We start from the raw sequence: 13,617 nt of genomic DNA on the forward strand, positions 1-13,617 counted from the left end.
CAAGCATTTGGTGCAATTCATCAAGGGAAACTTTCAAGTTTTGCATATTAAAATTCACCCTGAATTGAACATATGCCTTAATCTTGTTTAAGGAATGAAGAATTCGGTTAATGACGAGTTCCTCGGGAATCTCTGCCTTTTGCAATTTTAAAGTCTGAACATGCTCCATCAACTTGAGCACATGAGGGCTAACTTTTTGGCTCTCCTTAATGTTGAGATCAAAGAATGCGGATGCCGCTTCATATTGTATTATCCTTAGAGCTTGTGAAAACATGGTCACAAGCTTCGTTAGATATCATAGGCGGTGCTAATCTTTATAGCACTTCTTTGGAGTTCGTCTTCCATTGAAAAGATCAACACATTTTTGATCGCGGCCGACTCCTTTTGGTAAGCCTCATAGGCTTGCCTAGCGGCGGGGGTAGACCTAGAGTTAGGTGCAGCAGGAGAGGCCTCGGCAAGGTAACAAAACTTGTCGTCACCCTCCGCGGCCAAGCGAAGTTGAGTGTCCCAATCGGTGAAGTTGGACCCATTCTTTTCTAATTTACCACGACCCATGAAGGATCGGAGCCATGAAACATTGGTGAGATTGGGCGAGCTAGTGGTTGCGGATGAAATTGGAGTTGCCATTGCAATTGAGAAAACAATTCCGACTACGAAATAGGAAGTGAAGGAATTAATAAACATCTATCGTTTTAATAATACTTGTAAACGTTTTAAAAAAGTTTTAAGCATTTATATAGTGACCTCTACCCAACTATTATAAATGATTTTGAGATCCAAATTCATATCAATTCGGGCACGGTGAGCCGATTCATCCCTTATCAATATAACTCGGTGGATTAACTCTTTAATCGATTCTACTTCTAGAACTCTCGGTCGATAAAATTACTTTAATATTTATCTTTAGCCCGGAACACATGCGACTACGGTCACAAATACTTCCGTTGAGCTCAATCCAAATTTCGATGTAATAACATTTTATTACCCACTTACCCAACGTAACAAGTTTATCACCCCGGTGAGCCGAGCCTACTTCCTTATGAAATTGAGACTCATGGTTTCTACTATTTGGTAAGGCTAATTCTCAATTATTATTTAGTGAGAGGTCTTGTCAATTTATTATCTATCACGTTTTAAGTGAACTAAAGCGGTGAACTACGATAATTACAATTGACACGGTCGATGACTCGATATGAAATGCATGTGTTGTTATGGCGATTTGGCAATGCATGCAACATACTAAAAGAAATGCAAAAGAATAATAAATCCCTAGTATGGCCTTCCTAAAATATAAAATCAAATAATCTATTACATATTCGGAAACCAACTCCTTTCGTCCCTTGAATCTTCAAGTGGCACGCTTCCCAAGAACATCGTCTTCGTCGGAACGCCCTTCCGAATGCCACCGTCTTGAAGAAACTCCATGATTAAAAATAATAATAAAAATAAAAAGCTATTCCTATTATACATTTGTAATATGAAAACTAGTAAAAATAAAAGTGATACGAGATCACATTAAATTACAACCGAATCAATATTCCCTTTCATTACGGGTAATATCAATTAAAACTAAGGCCATACTAAGATAAAATTACATAATTTAAAATTATATAAATAAAAAGGACATTAAACAATTGAAATATTCAGCATTATAATATGTGCCTATCATGCCAAATTAAGTGCCAAATTGCCCTATTTAAGTTATATCGATTATATAACCCGGTTTTATAGAAATGCCTGATAATAACTTATTAAAATCACAAATCAATACTTAAATCAAATTTAAGCTCAAGTTAATTATCCTAACACTCTTAGGTCTCAAAAATTAGTCATCACTCAATTTTTGACAATAATTCAACTTGATTTAATTTTATGCTCATAGTTGACCTTAATATCATAACATTTATGAAACAAATCCAAACTAAATTACAATAATTTCATATTTTGAATTTAAAATTTTTGAACATTCTGGAATATATCCATGACACTCATAATCTCAAAAATCATGGTTAAAATTTTCGAATTTATTTCGAGAAAAATATATGCGATTTATTGGTTTTATCAAATAAAACATCTAAAGTATACAAAAATTAATCCAATCAATTTTACAACTTTAGATATGATAAGTGGGATATAAATGAAACCAAAAATAATTTTCTCATGCCATGCAATTCGTTTTAGCTATTTATGCTAAAATAGTCACTATTTATGCCATTTTTACTGTAAAAATTCATAAATCATGCTAAATGAATCAAGTTCATTTCAAATTTTACACACAGTGAGTAAAGCATGCATGTGACAACATATTAAAATTGCGTGGCCCTTTAACCATTTAACCTCCATTTAATTCATTTTTATCTCTTAAAAATCATAAATCATGCAATATTAATCACATTATTACGAAATTTTATATACAATAATTAAAATATGCATAAGAGGTCATATAAAAATTTCAAGATCAGAAACTTAGTTTAACTATTTTATTATTTTAATTTCCATTTTAAACATAAAAATGTAATAAAATCACTAAAAATCATTAAAATGAGCAATAAATTACCATAAATCATAAAAATGACCTAAAAATATCTTAGAACCAGAATATATAACATGCATCATGATTTCGTGACTTACTGTAATAAATAATAAATTTTTAGTTTTAATTAAGTTAATAATAACTCGAAAAAACTATAAATCGATTATGCCTGCAACATCCTATGCTCTGATACCAGTTGTTAGGTTCATTTACCTATTATTAGACTCTTCTAATAGTGAACAAATTAATATTTTAATTATAGTTTTTCAGATCTAGTGCATGTATAACTAAATAAGAGATTAAATAAGAAAAACAATATCCCTTACATTGTTATATGGCTAAAAAAATGGGCACAAATAAGGTCACCTTCCTTATTTGTTCTTGAGCTAAAATGTATTGGATGATCCTCCAAAATCCCAATGTAGAGATCCTCCTTTGATTGCACCCAAGACAAATCCCTTGAAATAATATACTAATTAACTAGATTAGTGTATTATTGTACCTTAAAATAGATCCTAATATTATCACTATTACTACACTATTAATGTAATATTTTGATGATATTAGATAAACAATTTCTTATTTCTAAAAAAACTTGTTTTAGAAAGATGTAGAGAGAATATGGGATGAATGCATGTAGAATGAATGGTATGATTGAAATGAGAACCAAATTCTCATAATAAAGAGAAGACGGGGCCGGGTAGGGTGATGGCAAAATGCCAAAGAAATGCATCTCCTTTTCCTTTTACTCTTCTCAATATTGTAGGTGTGTAACCTAGTGTAGTGTAGGTTTGATTTGTTGGAGTTAGTGTCATCCATAATAGTGCGTTAACAAAATAAATCTCATTAATGGAATATCATCAGATATTTAATTATTTGATCCTCGTCAGTTGATTAACGTAAATCGATAACCGTTGGCTGACTAGAGTTTGACGTTATTGTCGTGAGACGGCGGTGATCAACTGACCCCTTTCGGTCACACCTAAAGGAACGAACCTCAATAGACAACTAATTAATTGTATGAGATACAATTTATTTAGTCCCTTGATTTGTAGACTAAAAAGTTAGTCGATTATTTTTAGAGAGATTTCGAGTTGCAAACTCGAGGAGCGGCAGTTATTATTTAATTATGCGATAATTGAATAATAAGTTTTGTGAAATGGGTTTTAGTTAATTAACTGTTAATTTACTAAAATTGTACTAATTGATTAATGTGATTAATATTAGTACGTAAATAATATGTGTAGTGGTACACGTATATTTATGGAGTGATTTGGACGAATTAATTATGGAAGTATTTAAACATGAAACGATGTTTAAAATAAAATTACACGTATTTGTGCGACAATATAAGTACCAACATGGACCCGTTAATGGGCAAGTGGACCGTGTAAAATAGTGTAGTGGATGATTACTCACATAATCATTTCACCTTATTTTGTATACTACCATAAGTTATCTTATAAAAGATTTTGCATGTGATGTAAGATGAAAAATATAAGACAAAGTTTGTACACTGCCTCACTCCACTAAGTTCCACCCGCCACTTTCACATGCATACACTCCAATTGTTTTGTTCATTTCTTTACACTACCTCACTACAACACACAACACTTATGCATGTGAACTTTTTCCTCCAACATCTCTCTAAAATAATAAGCATCTTTTTACTAAGTTGTTAGTAAAACAAAATTAATACTAAGAGTGTTAGTATTTTTAGCATATTATCAAGGGTTAAATTTTACTAGTATCTAGTTAATACTTGTAAAATTATTTGGGTGTAAGTTCTTGGGTGGATTAAGGAAGGAGACCTTCTACTTTGGAGGTTGGTTTTTTGGAGGATCTTCCATATTCATATAGCTCAAGAACAAGCTAGTAAGGTGAACTAGTTTGTGCCCTTTTTACTACAAATTCAATGTAAGGAAATTGTTTTCCTTATACTTTCATTTTTATGCTTTCATATTAGCATGCATGTTACATAGATCACTTAAATGACAATTTATGAGATAAATTAATTTTATTAGAGAGTCTAATATGGATCTATGATCTTTCAAGTGGTATCAGAGCTTAGGCTTGTAATTTGCATGTTGATTTTAAGCATTTTAATGAATTATGTGATAATTTATAAAAACTCAAAAATTGTGTTAGAAGAGGTTTCAGCACGAAATTTTTGGGACATGAATACCTACTGATCTCAAAAGGTTTGTGGAATTGTTTGGTGATTTTTGAAGTTATTTTGCTTTTTTTAATGTTTTTTGGTAGAAAACCGAGTCAAAATGCCGTATTTTAGTTAAAAATTGACTAAAATTAGTTAAATGTTGATTCGGTGTATGGATTTTTTATTGTATTTCATGCATGTTTTTACTGATTGTATGCAAAAAGTTGAAGGATGGTTCGAATTTTTTGCATGTTTATTGATTTTATGAGATAAAAGTCGATAAAAGTCAAATTAATTAATCATAATTTCGAAACTTTTGATTCTGCCCATGATATATTTATGTACATTTAATAATATTATTTAAATATCAAAAGTGATTTTGCACGTGTTCTTTCACTTTGTTTTGATGTTTATTGGTTTTAGTGGTTAAAAACCGATAAATATCGATCTTTTTCTTCACAAAATTTATCCGGAATTTTTGGGCAATTTTTATGACATTTTGGTGTTCTTGGGTGTGTTCCAGAATACTAAAATTTTTTGTTTCATTTTTTTGGGTAATTTTTCGATTATTTTGGATTTTTTACTTAAATTTATGATTTTATCGATTAAATTAGCAAAATATCACCAAATCAAACTAATAATTTATCATAAAATTAGTGAGGACTAATGTTGAGGCTCAAATAGTTTGGACAATTAGTTTGGACTTAAATGAGATTTAAGAGTTAATTATTGATTTTTACATGTTAAAAATCGATTAAATCCACAAAACCGAGGTGGATACCAACGAATGATAGATAGGGCGATTTTGGCATCATTTTACAGCATTTTAAACATATTTATTTAAGTTGAATGAATGATTTTCATTTATTTAAAGTATTTATCTTGTTGTACCTAGTATGGCCTAGTTAATTTTAATCGTTATTACCCGAAATGAATGGGAATATCGATTTGTTTGTAATTAAATACGATCTCGTATTGTCGGTTTGTAATTAATTAATAGTTTTATTTATTTTATTAAATAATGTATAATAGAAATAGCTATGTAATTCATTTATAATAGAAATAATGTTTCCAAAAGACGGATTACAACGAGACGAAGTGTATTTTTGGAAGGTGTTCCAAATCCCACAAGGAAGAGCCACTTATGGAATGAAGAGGCAAAGGACCAAGGAGTTGGTTTCCGAAATATAATAGACTAGTTTTTATTAACTAGGTGGCCATACTAGGATTTATTTATATGCTTACATGTTTGCTTGTTTTATTTTTCGCGCATGCCAAAATCGCCATTCACATGCATTTTATTTTCGCGGTTGTCAATTCACGTCATTTACATTCACCGAATTAATTCACTTATAAGGAATTTATGACTAAATTGACAAGATCTCTCACATAACTAAATTGAGATTAGCCTTACCAATTAGTAACACCTATGAATCTCTTGTTCATTAGAGTCACGCTCGCCCAAGCGGGGTGTTCCCTTTTTACCTTGGGTAAGTAGGGTGGTAAGCGGTTATCACATGCCAAAATTGGTTGGACTCAACGGGATATATGACGGTCTTGTGTTCCAGGGCTAGTAGAAGGATTTAAGGAAATTCGTCGACCAAGAGTTCTAGAGGTAGAATTAGTCAACATGACTTACCGAATTTACACAATTATGGGATGTTTTGCCCAAGCGATGCTCATTTTTGTTTAATATTTGGGTCTTGGAATCATTTATATAATTTAGTGGGAGATCATTATATAAATACTAAAACTTGTTGAACATGTTTTTCACAAGTATTTTTAAAACTTTGAATGTTAATTTTTCCTACTTTTCGTTTATTCTCATAAATGTGTGACATCGCGCACTTCATCCTCCTTTCTCTATTTATTGTTATACTCGTTTCGTTCTTTCATAGGAAGCGATTTCTTTGAAGGAATTCGGTAGAAATGATTGGTAACATGATTTACTAATTCACCTACATAAGCTTACAACAATTATTGCGATTATTATACAACTTAACATCCATACATATTTAAAAGGGGTTTTCATGTTGCAAACTCATATTACGAGTTTAAAAAGAAGTCACATTTTATCAAGAGAGTCTTGATTTCGGAAGTGACACCTCCGTCATGAAGATGACATATTAGTTTTTAATTACTCAAGAGTAATTCAAAAGTTTGCGAAAAGAGTTTTCAAAACACAAATGATACTCCAATATATACCGTCAAATGGCTCAATTCAATAAAAAGCCAAATCGATTGTTTATGCGCCAAAGAGTTTAGACATATGATGACAATTGAACGGTTAGGTAGTCCAATTTCGCAAGAAATTGAGATTTTGCCACATGTTGCACTCACTTTATAGTAATTCACTCTTACTAAGTGTATAAAATATCACGAATGACTTGAAGAGCGGTCTTCATGAGATTCATTTTTGCTTGATTTAAGCAAAGAGGAATATGAAAGTGAGTGGGAGTTAAGAAGAATCAACCCTAGATGTATGCGATATAACAAAGTTGTAAGAGACATCTACTCAAAGGATAGGCTAGTTCCACTATCTTGGTATGAGATATCAAGTATGGGTCATTTCTTTGTAAAGAAGTTTACATGAATTGATAAAACGTAAGACGTCTAGCATAGGACATTTTGTATCGAAATAGTGCTAGATTAGCAATGATTTCAATGGGGACAAATGTACCTAAATTTGGTTTTAATAGAATGTAATCATCTATGTTTATACATAGAAGGCATCACTTATGTGATTTAAAACAAAATGTTGTACCTACTCCTATGATAACTTGGTGGTTGGTTGAGACCACTTAAGTTAGAGAAATTTTACATTCTTCACAAAAACTAAATGTTATACTATCTTGTAGATTTTAAAGTCTCTATTCTGGTGAACCCAAATTGATCAAACCTCAAGTAAATTCGTTTCACATCTAAACGATAAGCACATCGAATAACCATTTGATTGTGAGTCTTATGGTATGTGTGCATGTATTATGTTTTCTTTTCTAGAAAAGAAACGCAAATAGTGAGGTGATTGACCATATACATACGGATGTGTAAGGCCGATAGTTGGTAATATACATACTTGGTTACTTTTACCGTATTGTTAAGTAGATATGAAAACCTCGTATCTATTTAATAAGACATAAAAGTGATTTTTGAAACGTGAAATATTTTCAAATATGAAGTAGTAAACCAAAAGAATGTCAAGATCAAGATGCTGATCGGAAGTTTCAAAGTAATGACTTTGAAGATCAAATGGGTAATATCAAGTAATGATCTTGATAATCACTAAGAAGGTTGTGAACCAGTTCACATAATACCTTCTCCTTGGGACACCATAGAGTATGGTGTACACAAGTATATAAACCGAACTTTATGAGATACAGTTTGAGGTTTTCGCAATTTTTGTAAGCTATTTTTCTCACTAAAAGTTTAAAACCCAACTATAATAGCCTAAATGACTCCATACAAGATATGGATAGGGAGAGTCCTTAACTTGTCTTTTATACATTTGGGATCATAAATGATTATGTTCAGAACCAATTTGTGTATCTGTGAGGGTTATCCAAAATTAAACCACATGGTTTTTACTCCTCCAAAACGAGAACAAAGAGTTTGTGGCTCATAATACTTTCTTTTCAGAAAGATTTTCATTTTTTAGAAAACAGAGTGGGAGAAATTTTGAACTTGCGAAAGTCCAAGACCCACAAACTGAGTACAATGCAAAAAAAGACGTTATTTATTGAGGCTCAGTGGTGAGTACAATGCAAGAAGACGTTCTTTATTGTAGCTCAGTGATTATAAGGAGATAATTTTGCGATAATATTGCGTTACTTTTCAAAAGTGACGAATCATAAACCCTCATCAAAGGCTTTTCTATAGTATGAACTCTATGTGATAGCGTGTCCCATGCAATTTGAGTTGATCTCCTTGCACATGATACGATAAGGAAGGAAACACGAGATGTTTTCGAGACTTGATTTAAGGTGAATACTCTGGTTGGTTACCTTGATCTTGTTGTAAAGGTTACATAAGATGTTTAAAATTTGGGCTTGTTATAGAGAGTTTGTGACAACCCAGATGCCTTTATCAATTCGTATGATCTTAGCAATATAGCTTCTCATGAGGATGAGATTCGGCAAATGAATAATGAAACTTTATCCTTGGGAGAAGTTTTGTTGATGTTGTCAATGCTAAGAAGCCTAGCATGCTTGAAAGATCCCTTTTCTGATCTATATACATCAAAGAGTTGGAACTTTGGGTTCAATCATGTAGTCTATCAAAACGGTATTACTCGAGTGTCGAGATAACATGATGATACATGGAGTTTAGTGGGAGCTAAAAGTGAGTATCTTAGACTAAAATATGTGTTTGACATATTAGTGACTAGAAATATTCTCGGGTGAATACTTGAGAGTAGCATGGTGTATATTAAATATCCGGATCTAATGAGATAGATTTCTATGGATATTAGCATTATAGTTAAGAGACTTATGTGATAAGATTCTTGACTCGTTCAAGTTGTTGAACAATTATTATGATCTCTTGTGCTTCTGCTGCAGGATCTATTAAATATGCTAAAAGCTTCTCTCGTCGGGACTTATCATGTTGAGAATATGAGAAGTCATTACCAATTATTTTCTAGTGAGTGTCACTAGATGATTATCAAGAGCATCCTTGAGTACTTGAGAAGAATTGAGAATTTAGTCTTATAGTTTGGAGGAATTTATGAATTTTGTGTAAAAGGATTACACGGAGACATTCCTATGCTTATAAGATGTTATGGGCCTCATTAAGGAATGGTTAGCATGTAATAGTGTTATGTGCATAAAGAATAATATGTATAAGAAGTTATACATATATGTATAAGAAGTTATACATGTATAAAGCAAACATGTATGGGGAGTCATACATAAAATATGTCATATGGAGGATGTGTATGTATAAGTGTTATACGTACAAATCATGAACGAAAGCTAAGTACATTACAACATCCGATGTTGTAAGAGAGATAGTTGATAACCGGAATTTAATGGAACTAGAGTAGTTTCATTAGCCGAATATCGTCTCCCGAGAGACTGTGAAAACAGTGCGAGTGTTTGACTGGCTTTAGAACCAGAGTCTAAAATCTTGTTTAGACATGTACTTAGAGAGGCTCTATGTGATGAAAAGATTGCATAGAACAAAGGAAAATTGCAACGAAAATTAGAGTGATGCAACTGTTACTAATCCTCTAACCAAAGCCGTTGGCTTAAGGTTGACATGATGGTTATGTCATCTCAATGTGATTGAGCAGTATACCTTAATTGTTGTAGATGGTTATGTAAATATTGAATAGAGTATTGATATTTACATAAGTGATGATCGCATTCATTGTTAGAGTTTCTTTAAGAACTCAATTATTCAGTTTGACTGAAAACATTGAATACCCTGTTAATCTGAATAAGTTGTGGAGACAATGTTAAACAATATTCAAGTGAATAAGATGAACATTGAATTTTGTCCCTAGTCACTTAATGAGGTGACGTCTCGGAGTGACTAGATTGTAAGTCGATTGATGGTTGTTCAACACCATAAGGTCATATGTGATGACTGGTCGATTACATAGGCAGAGTGTGTGACACTTTGCCGGACAGTGACCATTTAGAGAGCCCCTAAGTTTTATTATAGACGCCTGGTCGTGGCGGGGATCTCTAAGATGTTCTAATGAGTCGATTCTTTTGACTGGAGACAATTATCTGAGCAGGCGCAGTTTTTGAGTGACTTTGATTTTTGTCCTAGGTCGTGCCGTGAAAGGAGGCCAAAAGGGCATTTACTAGGTCATGGTGAGCTGTATTATGCAATAGGATAGATAGGGCACAGGAATTGTCCACCCACATTGGATAACTGTATCTCAAGGCCACTCGAGGAGTTAATGACTACAAATGCGTGGCCACGCTCGGAAGTAATCTGTGAGAGATTTTTCCGGTCAGGTAGTCACACTCCCGATCGAGAAAACCACTCACGATGTGTTCATGTGCAAGTGCGACCTGAAAGACACCTTGCATTGAGTGGGAGATTAAAACGGACAAGAGAATTGGTAGCGCACACCTTGTGTCGGACAAGTGGGAGATTGTTGGAGTTAGTGTCCTCCACAATAGTGCGTTAACATAATAAATCTCATTAATGGAATATCATCAGATATTTAATTATTTGATCCTCATCAGTTGATTAACGTAAATCGATAACCGTTGGCTGACTAGAGTTTGACGTTATTGTCGTGAGACGGCGGTGATCAACTGACCCCTTTCGGTCACACCTAAAGGAACGAACCCCAATAGACAACTAATTAATTGTATGAGATAAATTTATTTAGTCCCTTGATTTGTAGACTAGAAAGTTAGTCGATTATTTTTAGAGAGATTTCGAGTTGCGAACTCGAGGAGCGGCAGTTATTATTTAATTATGCGATAATTGAATAATAAGTTTTGGGAAACGGGTTTTAGTTAATTAACTGTTAATTTACTAAAATTGTACTAATTGATTAATGTGATTAATATTAGTACGTAAATAATATGTGTAGTGGTACACGTATATTTTTTTTTGCAAAAAATTATCATTTCATTTCATTAAGAAAGAAATTACAATGAGTTTTTGCAAAGCTATCCACTAGAGAAAAACTCCTATACAAAGTTAATTACACAATCTCTCCTCTATGAGGATATATTGGGGATGATGTTTCCACATAAGCAGCCTAACAATAACAAAAAACTTGATTCTCTTTACAAGCCCAAGGACAGTATGAGAGTGGCCCTGAAAGATTCTGGCATTTCGTTCTGTCCAAATCTAATGAACTGAGGTAGTGAGAGACACATCAAACCAAGCAATCTGCCAGTCCCTTGCTCCTTTGAGAGGAAAGATCAGTTCATCATGAAGGGAGAGACCCAACCTCAGGTGACCCATCCATGCTAGAACCTGATGCCAAACTGAAGCAGAATAAGAACATCTGAAAAACAGATGATCATGAGACTCCTCAGCATGTTCACAAAGGGAGCATCTGTTGATAAATTGCATACCCCTAATCTTGAGGTTATCAATAGTAGCTAGTTGATTCTGAACAGCCATAGAACAAACAATTCTGTGGCCAGGAATAATTTGAGAGTGCAAGAGACCTTTGGTCCAAGAACCAGCAATGGGAGCATTCCTGAAGAACCCATAAACCTGCTGTAAGTTTAACTTTGAACCAGGCATCCAACTGTGAAGGAGATTCTGAGCAGCTGAGATAGAACAAGAAAGCTCCACCAGTCTGTCTCTAGAAGCTACAATGCTCTTGAAACTGGAAGGAAAATGAGCTTTGGAAGTAATATCCCAAATATCCTCATGCTTAAGAATATAAGACTGAACCCATCTACTCCATAAACCCTGATCAGAAGCAGAAATAGAATAAAACCATTTGATCAAGAGAGAATAATTCCATGCTTCCAAGTCTTTGATGTTAAAGCCTCCAGAAGACCAAGGAGAAGAAATATGGCGCCGACTTTTTAAAGACCATTCTTCGGATCCCCCAGGTATACCCCGGAAGAAATCCTTACAAAGCTTATTGATATGGGAAATCACAGTTTTAGGTAAAAAACAAGTAGAACACCAAAAATTCTCAAGCCCAAAAACTATAGAGTTGATGAGCTGCAATTTGACATAGGATAAGAAACAGTTTGACCAAAGTGAGCCACGACTTCTTTGGATTTTGATGATGATAGTATCAAACATGTCACCTGGTAAGTCCGGAAGTGTGCAAGGGGAGCCCTAAATATCCGAAAGGAAATCTCCCTCAGAAAAACCAGTAGAATTAAGAATAATCACTTTGACTGGTTCAGAAACCCCTCCAAAATATATGCTAGTCTTCTCATTGTTAGCATGTAAACCAGAAAGAAGAGCAAACTTATGAAGAGAATCAGTGACAGCAGAGACAGAAGGAACATCTCCTCCAATGAAAATCATTAGATCATCAGCAAAGATAAGATGGGTAAGTTTGATCTTGCTGCACTTAGGGTGATAAGAAACCTGAGGTTGGTCACAAACTCTTCTGAGATAACGAGAGAGAATTTCCATACCAAGGACAAAAATATAAGGAGACAAGGGATCACCTTGTCTAATCCCACTCCTACCTTGGAAGAAACCAGTGAGCTCACCATTGAACTTCAGAGAAAACCAGGGACTAGAAATACACCCCATGATCCAACCTCTAAACTTTAGAGGAAAACCCAGGAGCAGCAAAGTATTAGAGATAAAGGACCACTGCAAAGAATCAAAAGCTTTTCCAATATCAACTTTAATCAAACAACGAGGAGAAACATTTTTCCTGCTGTAACCTTTGACTAAAGCCTGGAAAAGCATTATATTTTCAAAGATGTTCCTGTTAGTAACAAAAGCAGCTTGCTCATTTCCAACAAGAGAGGGGAGGACCTTCTGAATCCTGTTGGCAAGGATCTTGCTGATGACTTTATAAAACACAGTACAACAAGAAATGGGCCTGTAATCCATAACAGTACTAGGAACATCCTTCTTAGGGATAAGAGAAAGGATAGTAGAATTGGCTTGCTTGGGCATAATGCTAGATTTGAAGAAGCTATGAACTGCTTTACACAAATCTAATCCCACAATGGCCCAAGCAGATTTGAAAAAACCAGCAGAAAAGCCATCCATACCTGGACTGCTATTGCTATCCATACTAAAGACTGCATCCTTAACCTCCTTTAAAGAAATGGGAGCATCAAGGGCAGTGCTATCAGTGAGGGAAATTGAAGGACCATCAGCTAAGACAGCATCAGTAAGAGGTTGAACAGGTGAAGCATGTCCCAATAAACTCAAATAGTAGTCCTGGAAAGCTTTATTGATAGAATTAGGCTCAAAATGAAGCTGACCAGACATATCTTTGATGGCTCCAAGCTGTTGC

The 13,617-nt window shown here is 33.9% G+C and overlaps 1 protein-coding gene across 1 annotated transcript; it reads right to left on the reverse strand.

Annotated features, from left to right (window-relative positions):
• Nucleotides 1-11,510: 11,510 nt before the first annotated feature.
• Nucleotides 11,511-12,431, reverse strand: LOC141640035 (uncharacterized). The gene has a single exon (XM_074448996.1). It carries the CDS (start codon nt 12,429-12,431, stop codon nt 11,511-11,513), a length of 921 nt encoding a protein of 306 aa, XP_074305097.1.
• Nucleotides 12,432-13,617: the final 1,186 nt, after the last annotated feature.

Source organism: Silene latifolia, unplaced genomic scaffold (genome assembly GCF_048544455.1).
Source record: "Silene latifolia isolate original U9 population unplaced genomic scaffold, ASM4854445v1 scaffold_70, whole genome shotgun sequence".
Taxonomy (NCBI): Eukaryota; Viridiplantae; Streptophyta; class Magnoliopsida; order Caryophyllales; family Caryophyllaceae; genus Silene; species Silene latifolia.